The 15,788-nt window shown below is 42.5% G+C and overlaps 1 protein-coding gene across 2 annotated transcripts in view; it reads left to right on the top strand.

Moving 5' to 3' along the window:
• The first annotated feature begins 1,021 nt into the window (after window positions 1–1,021).
• The window catches only part of atl1 (atlastin GTPase 1), a 103,330-nt gene continuing 88,563 nt past the window's right edge, over window positions 1,022–15,788 (top strand). For both annotated transcript variants that reach the window (XM_070877503.1, XM_070877502.1), the window contains exons 1-2: window positions 1,022–1,091; window positions 7,885–8,129. In XM_070877503.1, coding sequence (XP_070733604.1) covers window positions 1,043–1,091; window positions 7,885–8,129 — 294 coding nt within the window. In that variant the 5' untranslated portion in view covers window positions 1,022–1,042. The remainder of the gene's footprint in view (window positions 1,092–7,884; window positions 8,130–15,788) is intronic.

The raw sequence follows: 15,788 nt of genomic DNA, 5'->3' as shown, positions 1-15,788 counted from the left end.
ATCCATCCCCTATCTGTCTGTGTAACCTTTACCTGCGGTATGACCAACTCACGAAACGTGCTATTCACGGCATCCACCCGCAGCTCCAGTGCTGCAATGCCACCTGTCAAGGGCTGCAGCAGGACACACTTCCCGCACATGTAGTCGTCAGGGACACTGGAAGTGTCCCTGAGTTCCCACATAGTACAGGAGGAGCATGACATGTGTCCGAGCTGTCCTGCCATGATTTAACCCCTAGATACAAGGAAAAGGTTAGAGATGGCATTCTCTGTGAATTTTATGCAGATACCATGGCATGTTCTGCTATGGGGTCTGTCAACTGGACCCAGCTACCCAAACAGGTGCAGGCATTGCAGCCTGGAAAAGCACCAGCAGCAGGATGATACAGTCAGAGCTCCCTCTGAACAGCTGATAACACAGCCACTATTCCATCCCTGTGTGCCACTAGGACCTTAATTGACCATGTATAAATCATTATTTCTTGTCTAATCTATGATGCTGTGAATTCACATCTTCAATCTACTGCGGGTTCTGTATCTGACAGTATTTTTGAGAATTTTGAGAGACCAGAAAATTATTATTATTTAACAATCACCTTGTATGCTTAATATTCTGATGTTTTTGTTGTACCTCATGGCAGTATTTTACCATAAAATATTTCCAATGTTACCATTATTTGTTTTGCTGTGATTTGTGGTTTAAACAAATGAAAAGAACCTGCAGCAGATCAAATAATTCATCACTTTGAGAAATAACCTCGCCCCACCCTGTAGAATCTACATATATATATACGATTCAGGTAATAAGCCGGTTCTCTTATTATCCTTTATGTTATTAACATCAATGAGTAGGATGTTCTATTCCCTGCTTGAACTATAACGTGTGCACACTGCAATCCCCTGGTGCGTTTCAGTACATTGTTTAATAACGAACTGAGAAAGGCTTCATCCTCGCAGCTCGTCATCCTCGCAGAGGGAGAGAGACGCCCTTTCGAAAGGGATCCTCCTCCGAACGCGGCTGCACGGTGCACACGCCAACAAAAATGGCACAGAAAAACACAGCGAGGAATCGGAAAGAAAGAAATAGCTGGGGTAAGTCAGACATCTGCCTGCGGTCGGCAAAACCTCTCCGTTGAAGCTCGAAGAAATATTGCACCTTCTTGAAGAAGGCCAAGCGAGGAGGCAGAGGCAGGACTGAATGCAGGAGCCAGGATGCTGTCGCTGGCGGGGATCAAGGGACACTGAGCCCCAATGCTGGCTGAACAGGGCGGGTAAAGGACGAGGTTGCTGCCGAATACAGCACCAACATTAACTCGTCGTTGTTCTTTTATGAAGATTCAGAAGGCCATTGCATTTGGTCTTGTGTATTACTTGTTTTTTTTTCAGGAGCCCTGCACTGTTATGGAAGCCGGCCCTTGCATTAAGACGCCTGGCTGGCTCTAGGGTTGTGGTTATTCAGACAGGCCCTCGACTGTTTGCTAAATAAATACAAAAAGAAGGAAGAATATGCAGTCTGTGCGCCACCCGGGCTGGATCTCAGAAGCACAAATGCCTGGGCTGCGAAGGAATTTGACAGCGGTGCTGCTGTGAACATCCTTATTTCTGCAGTGGTCCGCCCTAGGAAGGGGCGAAGTGGCTGAGCTTTTAAAGGGGTCGGTGAAAAGGAGATTCTTCTCTCCTTCCCCCACCCGACCCCCTCCATACTCATGGTGCTCAAGGGCAGATGCTTTTCATCGCACTCTCTATTTCCAGCATTACCTAAATGCACCATCATGGGGAACAAACAAGATCGATGTCAAGCAAACACTTCCAGACATGTAAACCCCTACCACCGCCCATAATGACGCTTGTTTTTTCATATCAGGACAGGTAGTACATTGAAGTCATTTTTTTCACATTTTTTCCAATTTATAATTGGACATGAAAAATTATAATGATTGGGGATCACAGGAGTATTGCTGGTCTTGTGGTGATGTTGCGGGGGGGGGGGGGGTTTACATTTTACTAGACAATGAGACTAAATATTGCCTACTTCATATGGCGTCAAATCCGCACACCTACAATCCGTAAAAAGGCTTGTTTGCAATAGGCAATATAAAAATAGTTGACAAAATTATCTTGTCCTTTTACGGGATCCATTCAGGGCCCATGCAGTTGACTGGGTTACACGGGCCTAATGCTTCCCATGTTGGTCCAAAAAACCTAATAATTCGAGTATTCCCCCTTTTCTCGTACTCTATAATTTTTTTTTCCAGGTGATGACTTTCCTTCATCTTTTCCTGTGTTACTTGCCTTGCTGCCACAGAGCCCCCAATTTTATTGTAGTCTCTATATTATTAGTGCTACCTCTTTTATTAGAGCCTACAGTAAGTTCGTGGATAAGTTGAAGAGCAAGAAGCCTTCTTTGGAGGAAGGAAGGAAACAGAAAGCTGGTTAAAAACTCAAACTCTGTGGAGCTAGTGGAATTGTCATCTATAAATATGAAGCATGAAGCAAAGGAGGCTGTCGAGGAAAGCTGAATCAGATAGTGTCGTGTAAGGAAGGGAGGTATTGGTAAATGAGGTAACCATCAACTTAGGAATTGTGAAGCATCAGTAATGGAACCAGTGAGTCGCACGTGGCAGGAGGAATGATGAAATTGACTCAGAAAACACAAGCATTGCCAAGATCAGTGGCTAATTTGAGGTTTATCTGGAGATGTAAAAAGCATGAAAAGTGGAGCATTTTCTAAAAAGATAGAAGTATTGAAAGCAAGGAAGTGCGCAGAGGGGATGGAACACAGAAGCGCTCAATTATATTTTCATTAGCTGTTTAAAGGTAGGTTTTTTTTGTTTATGGAATGCAAAGACAGGAAGTGTTTAGTATCTATAAAGTTAGTATCTCCACTCTCCTCACCCACACAGGCAAAACAAGCATATGAGCTGCGAGGAGGATGCTACGAGGCTGCAGAGTGACTTGGATAGGTTAGGTGAGTGGGCAAATGCGTGGCAGATGAAGTATAATGTGGATAAATGTGAGGTTATCCACTTTGGTGGTAAAAACAGAGAGACAGACTATTATCTGAATGGTGACAGATTAGGAAAAGGGGAGGTGCAACGAGACCTGGGTGTCATGGTACATCAGTCATTGAAGGTTGGCATGCAAGTAAAGCAGGCGGTTAAGAAAGCAAATGGCATGTTGGCCTTCATAGCGAGGGGATTTGAGTACAAGGGCAGGGAGGTGTTGCTACAGTTGTACAGGGCCTTGGTGAGGCCACACCTGGAGTATTGTGTACAGTTTTGGTCTCCTAACTTGAGGAAGGACATTCTTGCTATTGAGGGAGTGCAGCGAAGGTTCACCAGACTGATTCCCGGGATGGCGGGACTGACCTATCAAGAAAGATTGGATCAACTGGGCTTGTATTCACTGAAGTTCAGAAGAATGAGAGGGGACCTCATAGAAACGTTTAAAATTCTGACGGGTTTAGACAGGTTGGATGCAGGAAGAATGTTCCCAATGTTGGGGAAGTCCAGAACCAGGGGACACAGTCTAAGGATAAGGGGTAAGCCATTTAGGACCGAGATGAGGAGAAACTTCTTCACCCAGAGAGTGGTGAACCTGTGGAATTCTCTACCACAGAAAGTAGTTGAGGCCAATTCACTAAGTATATTCAAAAGGGAGTTAGATGAAATCCTTACTACTAGGGGGATCAAGGGGTATGGCGAGAAAGCAGGAATGGGGTACTGAAGTTGCATGTTCAGCCATGAACTCATTGAATGGCGGTGCAGGCTAGAAGGGCCGAATGGCCTACTCCTGCACCTATTTTCTATGTTTCTATGTTTCTATGTTTTACTTTAGCATTCACCCATCAGATGAGGCATAATCTACTCAACACCAGTGAATCAAAATGTTATTAAACAAGGAGTGGACAGCTGACATAATTAAAGCAAGGGATGAAAATGAAATGAGGTGTCTCTAGTAGGCAGCATTAGTGATGATGACTCTATTCCATATTTCCTTGATCAAGGGTCCAACCTTTGCTCCATGGACATTAGTGGGAGGATTGTTTCAGGGTTCACACGGAAGCTTCCTCCTGATCAGATTTCTGCAATTCAATAGCCCAAGACTGGTAAATTCATGGTGACAGATTCATTTTTTTTATTAAGAATTGAATATGATTCTATGATAAGAAATGGAATTAGTCTGAAGAATAGGTCGCAGAGAAAATTGAAGTTGAAAATGCAAGTAAATCAATGACATCAGCTTGGGTCAGTGGTAGCATTCTATCTTCTAGGTCATAAGGTTCGAGTCCCACATCAGAACATGATCACATAATCTGGGCTAACACTCCACTGCAGTACTGAGGGAAGGTTGCATTGTGGGAAACGCTATTTTTCAGATAAGATATGAAACCGAGGTCTTGTCTAACTGTTCAGGTGGACGTTAGAGATCCCATGACATTATTTGAAGAGCAGAAAGTTGTCCAGGTAACAGGCCAAAATTCCTTCTTCAATTAATACCAAAAAAACACACAGATTAAGTTTTTGGGACTTTGTTGGTACAGAATAGCTGCCATATTTGCCTGCACAACAATCACTCAAGTTCAAAAGTAATTAATTGTTTGAAGTACTTTTAAGATATTTCAACAATGTGATAGGATGCTATAATAAATGCAGGTATTTCTCAATACGGATCAACCAGAAAATCTTATAAACGTTCATTTTTAAGTGTATCTTACAGTTCAGCAATGATAAAATGCAACACTATTTTAAATATTTCTCTAATAAGCAATGGGTTTGGAGCAGTAAAATGCAAAGTAATTGCATCAATCCTGTATTTATGACAGTTCAACACAGGGAGGTGGAAACAAAACAGAAAATACAGGTCAGAACAAACAGACAAGTTAACATTTTGGGTGTGGATCTTTCCTGCTTTGAGACAGGGCTTATACCTGAAACATTAACTTCTCTATTCTCTGCAAAGATGCTGACTGACTCACTGCATTTCCAACATTTTCTGCTTTTGTTTCAGATTTCAAGTATTTTGCTCTTTACATGGGGAGTTAGTGTCAATTTGGCTCAGTGGTAGCTGAGAGTTTAGAAGGTTGTGGGTTCAAGCCACTTGAATACAGTACTGTATTGTAAGGTGCTGTTTTTTTTTGGATGAGACAGTAAACAAAGGCCTAACAATAGATAGTAAAGTGTCAAAATTGCATCAAATATATTTCTCTTTTAGAGACTTAATCATTGTTTCACATCATTTAATGGTTTTATATATCTACTTTACACTAATTTGCTTGTTTGTTACACAGCACATTTTTCTTCAGAAGTCAAATGTACACTTATGACTAAATGATCTGATATGACTTTCCAATCAGAAAGGGAATGTTTTGATTTTTAGCTCACCATTAAATTAGATTCTTGCCTTGCTGAGATTTCTAATTAAATACTTTTCACTTGCTCAATACAATGAACTAGCGTCAAGATCTGAATACAGAGGTGCATATTTAATCTTAATAATTAATGCCATATTTTAGAACTGGTTGTACTATGATATACTAAAACTATTTTGAACTACACTGGTAATTCACACCTTTCATAATATTATGAATTATTTAAATCTTTCATATTTGTATAAGTCCCATTATGACAATTATATAAACTTGCACATAGTTTAGCTTCAGAAATCTGTGAAGATGGAGATACCACTGCTTTTGTGAATCTCTATATTACAGTTCAAAAAAAATTGCTTAAAATCAGAATTCAGTGAACAGCTGCAGATAAGTTATACAAAAACAAACTTAGAGGTCAATTGATCCCGCTTCTCTATTGAGCCCAGGAAGGTTTCAATCTACCGTATATGTAGGTTATATAATAATAAGTTATTATTGAAATATAAATTATTATATAGACAATCATTAACCCAGCTCAATAGAGTTCATCTTTGGGCTGTTAATTAGCTTGCAACTAACTGGAAGCCATGCTTTGTGCAAAATGTGTTTGGACACCTGAGTTATAATTTTGAGCTGTAATAGTAATGTTGATAATAAAGTAAAAACATTAAAAAAATATATAAATTTCTATACTGTGCCAAAAGTAAGGGGGTGTATATTATGGACTGCTTTATCCATGCTATCAGCAGGAGACAATGAGTAGAGGCTAAATATATCCTCACATAAAAAAGAAAAAAAATGGAGGGCAACTTAGAAATGACAGCTTGGCAACAGACAAGCCTGATGCTTCATCTTTCCTTACCTCTACCTTGCTCTTAATAAGCAGGATGAGTAGGTTAGCCTCCTCCAAAGGAGTGACGCACCTGTGATTTGTTAGCCTCTCTCCATTTCAGCTCTGTCCACTTGAATTAAATGCTATTTGTCGTACAAGCAGAAAAGTGTTAAGAAAACAGTAAATTGAAGGGATACATGAACAGTGACATATATGTGCCCAATCTGCAGGCCAAAATGTATGTCAGGAGGTGATGATGCATCATTCCTCAACCTGCTAAATGGTACAGTACTGCTAGCCTCAGGAATTCAGTGGATTAAGCTTTTGAACCTATTACATTCCATTATGTGCACAAAACTACAGAGAAAAAGGAAAAAAATATGTTTTAGCCCAGAAATCGGATCACACCTGAATAGGGGTGCAATCCAGGTGCAGTACATACTCCGTGCACCTAATGAGGTTGACTGTAGGATCATGGCAGATTGGTCCGCCTGCCTTAGTAGGATAGTATCAGCAAGCTCTAGGTGGCATTTGCGGTCCAAAATGCAGGTCACTGGTCACAGGGTTGGGGGGGATGGGAGAGGGGGGGTAAAAAAATGAGCCGGCTCAGATGTCAGCCGAGGTCCTCAACAGTCTGTGGGGGAAGAATAGCAATGGCCAAGGGTATGCTGTGGTCATTTTCAGTCAAATTTTGTGAAGGGGACTGAAATAGATGGTCTTTTTTATTTGTTCATGGGATGTAGGTGTCGCTGGCAAAGCCATCATTTATTGCCCATCCTCAATTGTCCTTGAGAAGCTGGTGGTGAGCTGCCTTCTTGAACCTCTGCAGTCCGTGTGGTGAAGGTACTCCCATAGTGCTGTTAGGGAAGGAGCTCCAGGATTTTGACCCAACAACGATGAAGGAACGGCGATATATTTCCAAGTCAGTATGGTGTATGACTTGGAGGGGAACTTGAAGGCAATAGTGTTCCCATGTGCCTGCTGCCCTTGTGCTTCTTAGGAATAGAGGTCATGGTTTGGGAGGCGCTGTTAGGCCCCAGATTTGCATATTCAGTAGATTGGCAGTTACAGGCACGTGCCCTGGACACCTACGGAGGAACTCTAAGCAATATGGCAGGCAGTACACTTGCAGCACAGAATGAGCGTGCACATACTGTTGACCACGTTGGACCTTTAGGCACCGATTTTACGGCTATTGTGTCAGAAAATCTGAGGGTATTTCTGACCAAACACAATACGTTTTTTCATTGAAAAAAATGTGTTAGAGGACTTGTGTTTCTCAGAACTGCAATTGCAGATTAACTAAATATATTTTTTATATAGCAATCTTAAGTATGTGCAAAGATTTGTCCAAAATTATCATGTGTACTTCCACTAATAGAGAAATACCACTTTACTTATTAAATAAATTAAATGCTAAACTGACTGAGTATCATAGAATCTTAGAAAATTAGTAATTATAAATAATAATATTCATACCAGATCATATCATTTGGGATGAAAACTGCTAGTTCCATTATGAGGTAGGTGATTGGCTTGTTGAAGTGTACACTTGACATAAATACTTTTCCAAACTTAATAGTGGGTAGCTGGAGGTGCAGCACTAGCATATTTTACATATATTTATTAAATAAAGTGAACTATGTTACATTTTATTAATATTTTGAAAACTTTGATTATAGGAGGATTTTCAGAGGGAAGCTTTAGCTGGACATCAGAAGATGAAGTTGTCCAGCGGGCGAGACCAGTTCAGATTCTTGTCGTTAATGATGACCATACTTTTGAACTGGATGAAGTGGCTCTGAACAAAATACTTCTCTCAGAAGAAGTTAGAGATCGGGAAGTGGTCGCCTTATCTGTTGCTGGTGCCTTCAGAAAAGGAAAATCATTCCTTATGGACTTCATGCTGAGATATATGTACAGCCAGGTAAAATAAGAATGATATATCTTCATGTTAACAGTTGTCATTTTTAACATGGGAGGCACTTGTTTAAAAGTTGATATAAAGCCCACCCCCCAGTAGTGCTCTACTATAAAATTTGCACCATGGGATGGTAAGGTACAGATTCTTTATATTCATCATTATCATAGGCAATCCCTCGAAATTGAGGAAGACTTGCTTCCACTTTAAAAGTAAGTTCTCAGGTGACTACAGTTCAATATGGGAATTACAGTCTCTGTCACAGGTGGGGCAGACAGTCGTTGAAGGAAAGGGTGGGGGGGGGGATGGGGGGAGTCTGGTTTGCCGCACACTCTTTCCGCTGCCTGTGCTTGTTTTCTACATGGTCTTGGCAACGAGACTCGAAGTGCTCAGGGCCCTCCTGGATGCTCTTCCTCCACTTAGGGCAGTGTTTGGCCAGGGATTCCCAGTTGTCGGTTGGGATGTTGCACTTTATCAAGGAGGCTTTGAGGGTGTCCTTGAAACGTTTCCTCTGCCCACCTGGGGCTCGCTTGCCATGTAAGAGTTCCGAGTAGAGTGTTTGCTTTGGGAGTCTTGTGTCAGGTATGCGGACGATGTGGCCCGCCCAACGGAGCCGGTCGAGTGTGGTCAGTGCTTCAATGCTGAGGATGTTGGCCTGAACGAGAACACTGACGTTGGTGCGTCTATCCTCCCAGGGGATTTGCAGGATCTTGCGGAGACAGCGTTGGTGGTATTTCTCCAGCGATTTGAGGTATCTACTGTATATGGTCCATGTCTCTGAGCCATGTAGGAGGTGTATCACTACAGTCCTGTAGACCATAAGCTTGGTGCCAGATTTGAGGTCCTGGTCTTCGAACACTCTCTTCCTCAGGCTGCGCTGGCGCACTGGAGGCTGTGTTGGACCTCGTCGTCGATGTCTGCCCTTGCTGATAGTAGGCTCCGAGGTATGGAAAGTGGTCCATGTTATCCAAGGCGACATCGTGGATTTTGATGACAGGGGGGCAGTGCTGTGTGGGGACAACTGCAAGATAAGTGCAGGGAACAGCACCAACCCTTGTACATGGCCTTCTTTGACCTCACAAAGGCCTTTGACACTGTTAACTGCGAGCATCCTCCTCCGTTTCGGCTGCCCCCAAAAGTTTGTCGCCTGCTCCACGACAACATGCAAGCTGTGATCCTGACCAACGGATCCACCACAGAGCCAATCCACGTTCGGACCGGGGTCAAGCAGGGCTGCGTCATCGCGCTAACCCTCTTCTCGATCTTCCTCGCTGCAATGCTCCATCTCACGCAGAACAAGCTGGAGTGGAACTAAACTACAGAACCAGTGGGAACCTGTTTAACCTTTGTCGCCTCCAGGCCAGATCCAAGACCATCCCATCCTCTGTCGTCGAACTACACTATGCGGATGACATTTGTGGCTGCGCACATTCAGAGCCTGAACTCCAAGCCATCGTCAACATCTTCACCGAGGCCTATGAAAGCACGGTTCTTACACTAAACATCCGTAAGACAGAGATCCTCCACCAACCTGACCCCGCCACACAGCACTGCCCCCCGGTCATTCTTTATATTAACAATTTCTTAATTCATCTGGGGAGCCAGGTAAGGTACCTTCAAAGGAATTGAGGCATATCCCCAAGTGCGGAAGAAAATTTTAGTATGTAGATACAAGTACAGAAATGACACGAGGTCAGACAGAGGAATGTTGGGCAGTGCAAGAAATCTCATCAAAAGAAAAAAATAAACTAAAAGATATCAGGAGAAGAAAGCTGGTATTTGTAATGCAGAAGAATAACATTAAACATGTAATGCTCCATAATTAAATGTTTATATACGAGACAAAGAACTTAACTATGAAAAGAATGCAATCCATTTTTGCAACAAAGATACAGATCAGAAATTGCATGGTTTGTATATATTCAATACTGAATTCTACTCTTCATCCTAGTTTTAAGTTTATGATCAGCAGGAACCAGAATTATAGCAGAAATCTATATGTAATGCATACAAATCACAATATAATTATCAGAAGTTGTAATTATTCTATACCATCTGTTATAATTCAGAGTGTCAGTTTACACTCATCATATATGTGAAAATGTAATCAATTCCAGTAGTGGCAAACACTGGCACATAAAGTTTAAAAGTAATTGTAGTCTGTTTTCTTGAACATTTTCAGAATATTATTTTTCTAATATAACTAAGTAGAATTGACTTCCCTGAATTAAATACCACAAATTCCTGGGTCCAATGTATACACATAAGAACATAAGAAATAGGAGCAGGAGTAGGCCATCCGGCCCCTCAAGCCTGCTCCACCATTTAATACGATCATGGCTGATCCGATAATGGACTTCCCTGCCCGCTTCCCATAACCCCTTATTCACTTAGCAGTTAAGAAACTGTCTATCTCAGTCTTAAATTTATTCAATGACCCAGCTTCCACAGCTCTCTGAGGCAGAGAATTCCACAGATTTACAACCCTCAGAGAAGAAATTCCTCCTCATCTCCGTTTTAAATGGGCGGCCCCTTATTCTAAGGTTATGCCCCCTAGTTCTACTCTCCCCATCAGTGGAAACATCCTCTCTGCATCCACCTTGTCAAGCCCCCTCATAATCGTATACGTTTCAAAAAGATCACCTCACATTCTTCTGAATTCCATTGAGTAGAGGCCCAACCTCCTCAACCTTTCCTCATAAGCCAACCCCTTAATCTCCAGAATCAACCTAGTGAACGTTCTCTGAATGGCCTCCAAAGAAAGTATATATTTTCTTAAATATGGAAACCAAAACTGTACACAGTATTCCAGGTGTGGCCTCACCAATACCCTGTGTAACTGTAGCAAGACTTCCCTGCTTTAATATTCTATCCCCTTAGCAATAAAGGCCAAAATTCCATTGGCCTTCCTGATCAATTGCTGTACTTGCATACTAGCCTTTTGTGTTTCATGCACCAGGACCCACAGGTCCCGCTGTACTGCAGCACTATGCAATTTTTCTCCATTTAAATAATAACTTACTCTTCGATTTTTTTTTCTGCCAAAGTGCATAACCTCACACTTTCCAACATTATATTCCATCTGCCAAATTTTTGCCCTCTCACTTAGCCTGTCTATGTCCTTTTGCCGGTTTATTGTTTCCTCCTCACACATTGCTTTTCCTCCCATCTTTGTATTGTCAGCAAACTTGGCTACGTTATACTTGGTCCCTTCATCCAAGTCAATAATATAGATTGTAAATAGTTGGGGTCCCAGCACTGAGGCACCCCACTAGTTACTGATTGCCAACCCACGAATGAACCATTTATCCTGACTCTCTGTTCTCTGTTAGTTAGCCAATCCTCTATCCATGCTAATATATTACTCCAACCCCGTGAACTTTTATCTTTGCAGTAAATTTTTATGTGACACCTTGCCTTCTGGAAGTCCAAATACACCACATCCACTGGTTCCCCTTTATCCACCCTGTTCGTTACATCCTCAAAGAATTCCAGCAAATTTGTCAAATATGACTTCCCCTTCATAAATCCATGCTGACTCTGCCTGACTGAATTATGCTTTTCCAAATGTCCTGCTACTGCTTCTTTAATAATGGACTCCAATATTTTCCCAACCACAGATGTTAGGCTAACTGGTCTATAGTTTCTTGCTTTTTGTCTGCCTCATTTTTTAAATAGGGGCGTTACATTTGCAGTTTTCCAATCTGCTGGGACCTCCCCAGAATCCAGGGAATTTTGGTAAATTACAACCAATGCATCCATTATCCCTGCCGCTATTTCTCTTAAGACCCTAGGATGCAAGCCATTAGGTCCAGGGGATTTACTCACCTTTAGTCCCATTATCTTACTGAGTCCCACCTCCTTAGTGATTGTGATTGTGTTAAATTCCTCCCCCCTATAGCCCCTTGACTATCCACTGTTGGGATATTTTTGGTGTCCTCTACCGTAAAGACTGATACAAAATATTTGTTCAGAGTTTCTGCCATCTCCATGTTCCCCATTACTAATTTGCTGGTTTCGTCCTCCAAGGGACCAACATTTACTTCAGCCACTCTTTTCCTTTTTCTATACCTGTAGAAACTCCTGCTATCTGTTTTTATATTTTGTGCTAGCTTACTTTCATAGTCTTAATAATTTTTTTAGTCATTCTTTGCTGGCTTTTAAAAGCTTCCCAATCTTCTGTCCTCCCACTAGTTTTGGCTGCTTTGTATGCCCTTGTTTTTAATTGGATACCATCCTTTATTTCTTTCGTTAGCCATGGATGGCTATATTTTCTTTTACACGCTTTCTTCCTCACTGGAATATATTTTTCATTCCTTAAATATCTCCTTAAATGTACACCACTGTTCATCAACCGTCCTACACTTTAATCTATTTTTCCAGCCACTTTAGTCAACTCTGCCCTCATACCTTTGTAGTCTCCTTTATTTAAACTTAGTATGCTGGTTTGAGATCCAACTTTCTCATCCTCCATCTGAATTTGAAATTCAACCATGCTATGATCACTCATTCCAAAGGGATCCTTTACTAGAAGCTTGATTATTAATCCTGTCTCATTACACAGGACCAGATCTAAGATAGCCTTCCCCCTGGTTGGTTCCATTACATACTGCTCAAGGAACCCGTCCCTTATGCACTCTATGAACTCTTCCTCAAGGCTACCCTGACCAATTTGATTTGTCCAATCAATATGGAGATTAAAATCACCCATGATTATTGCTGTTCCCTTTTTACAAGCTCCCACTATTGGTTTATACTCCAACGAACAGAGATGCTACTGTTAGGGGGTTAGGGAGCCTATAGACTACTCCCACCAGTGACTTTTTCCCCTTATTATTCCTTATCTCCACCCAAACTGTTTCAACATACTGATCATTTGAGTCAATATCGTTTTTCATTATTGCAGTGATTCCATCCTTTATCAACAGAGCTACCCCACCTCCTTTTCTTTTCTGCCTGTCCTTCCAAATTGTCAAATACCCCTGAATATTTAGTTCCCAGTCCTGGTCACCTTGCAACCACTTACACAAATCATTGAACTATCATCCCCATTTATATGTAGTTTGGATAGATCTCTGTCCTAATTTTGTGTACGTTTCTTTCCCTCCATGTATCAATTCCTTTACAAATAATGTTACAATTTGTACAAACAAAATTGTAGTCTCTTTGGGCTAGCAGGAGAGCTGTTCTGGTTCTAATTATTTAAAAATCCCAATTCTCCTTTACCCGACTGAAAGCACTGACATAACATAAGAACATAAGAAATAGGAGCAGGAGTAGGCCATTTGACCCTCGAGCCTGCCCCGCCATTTAATAAGATCATGGCTGATCTGATCATGACTCAGCTCCACTTCTCGACCCGCTTCCCATAACCCTTTATTCCCTTATCACTCAAAAATCTGTCTATCTCTGTCTATCTGACTCTTGCTGTGATACAGCTTTACAGCTAATGGCAACCATTTCATCATGCAAAGGGTTGTAGAAGTTTGGAACTCGCTTCGGTAATTGGGAATTGATGCTCGGTCAGTTGTTAATTTTAAATCTGAGATTGACAGATTTTGTTAACCAAATGTATTAAGGATTATGGGACAAAGGCGGGTATATGGAATTAGGTCCCAGATCAGCCATGATCTCACTGAATGGTGGAACAGGCTCGAAAGGCTAAATGACCTACTCCTGTTCCTATGTTCATCATTTAGCAGTAGAAAAGAAATTACCAAGCAAGCAGAATTTAGGAGTGTTATTCTGTGAAAACAGGCAAGAGTTGTGTGATATTCCTCCAGTCCACAATAGACTGTGGTTGTTTCTGAAGGAGGCAGTTATAGTGTAGGCTTGGATTACACAAAAAGGAAACAAGTTGTCAAAATTACATATTTTTCACACACTTCAAATTAGAAGTGGACATAACTTGAGTGAAATAAGTTACTAATGCTTGATGACATAAATATCTAAAGTTGCAGCATTAATGAACTGTCTGGATTTGTAGAAATCTTTAGTGGCAGATCTCTGAAGACATATAAACATAGATAAAGTCCAGAGATAAGAAAGGTAAATCACAGTTTCTTCTCCCTTTAATATCCTAACTCTTCCACCAAAGCTCCAACTCGGTTTGAGAACAACCTCAATGTTTTTGCCTCTATTACCCAGCCAGCAAATTAATCCAAACCCTTCAGTCTTTGAGTAAATAAGCTAATTTTTAATTAATATCCAGTTATATCCTCTGATCCTACTTTTCTGACTTGCATTAAAGTAAAAATCTGAGTGTTATCCATATCATTTAATTGTTTCATAAATCTTGATGAGGAACTCCCTTAACCAATCTCTTTCCAGACTATGATTATTAAGGGGGCAAAATTGGTCTTTTTATAACTTCGTTAACATCTCTGGGGGTGACAGTTTTCGCCCGGGGGAGGGGGGGCGCTGCTGACTCCTGTGAAATTGCTTGGGAGTCAGCGCCATGCCGCGTGGTTATTGCCCCGAGCTGCAGCGCAACCGGCGATGAAGTCATTGCCATGTGTGCGGACCCCTCACTGCCCCGCGCCGACCCCTTAACGCCCCGCGAGCCGCGAGGCTGGCGCAAGCGGATGTCAACGGCAGATTTGCGAGTGGGGAAGCTGGTCGACAACCGGTCTCGGGGTGGTGCTTAAAGGGGACGGCGCCAGCACCCCAGGCCACCATCTTTTTTTGTTGGCCGACTCTCTGGCCGGCTCAATGATGGCGGCCCTAGTATTGTCCGGGCCGCCATCATATAGCCCGGTTGCAGGCTGTCCTGGTGGCCCAGTGGAGGCCATCAGAGGCCATGCAGAGTGCACAGTGGCCCTCCCCTTTAAGCGAAGGGGAGAGATGCTGAAGCCCATCAGCGCTATGCGGAGCATCCGCGCAGCGCTTGACTCACCAGCCCAGTAAGCGCCTCGGTTATCACCCCTACAAAAAGTAGAGTGTGGGAGATTGCGCTCCGCTTCCTTTCAGGGGCGGTAAGGGCAATTCTGCGGTGAGGGCGGGACTACATCGCCGGGCACTAAAAGTCCCGGCCCTAGTAGGTTACCGCCCCCAATCGGGGCGCAAGGCAATTTCACCCCCAAGCTTCTTTCATCTTTGCTCATAAGTCATCGACTGCCTTCTCCGTACCCTTTCTAGTTCTTGCTTTTTTTGTTGTGGGATGACCAAAAGTGAATATTGTTATGTATGTAGAAAGAGTCAGACTGAACACTGTGAGCTCAAAGTAACGTGTGACCTTAGTCTTTTATTGCAGGTCTCCAGAATGCCTCTCCAACCTATGAGGCCTCCTTGAATACCTGTGCTCCCAAGGGATTATGGGATCCCTTGTGACTCCAGGGGATGAGCCCTCTGGGGGCTGTACAGAGTAGATACAAGTTTACATATATAACAACACTCTTCCCCCCCGCCCACCCCACCCCCCCCCCCCCAAAGTCAATAGTGTAACTATTTACAATGTGAGTTGATCTGGGGCCCTTCTTGTCCTGGTTGATTGTCTCGGTGTGAAAGCTGATATTGTTGAATCATTCTTTGGGCCCTCGCTGGGCTGCTGTGCAGCTTGGCCTTGCTGGGCTGCCTGGTGTGTTGGGCCCTGCTGGGCTGCTGTGGATGATGGGTTCTGCTTCATGGTCAACCATGGTGCTGGTTGCCACTGGTGTGTATGTTGGG

This window comes from Pristiophorus japonicus, chromosome 4 (genome assembly GCF_044704955.1).
Source record: "Pristiophorus japonicus isolate sPriJap1 chromosome 4, sPriJap1.hap1, whole genome shotgun sequence".
Lineage (NCBI taxonomy): Eukaryota > Metazoa > Chordata > Chondrichthyes > Pristiophoridae > Pristiophorus > Pristiophorus japonicus.
Note: the sequence above shows the minus strand (reverse complement) of the source record. Positions and strands in the feature narration are given on the sequence as shown.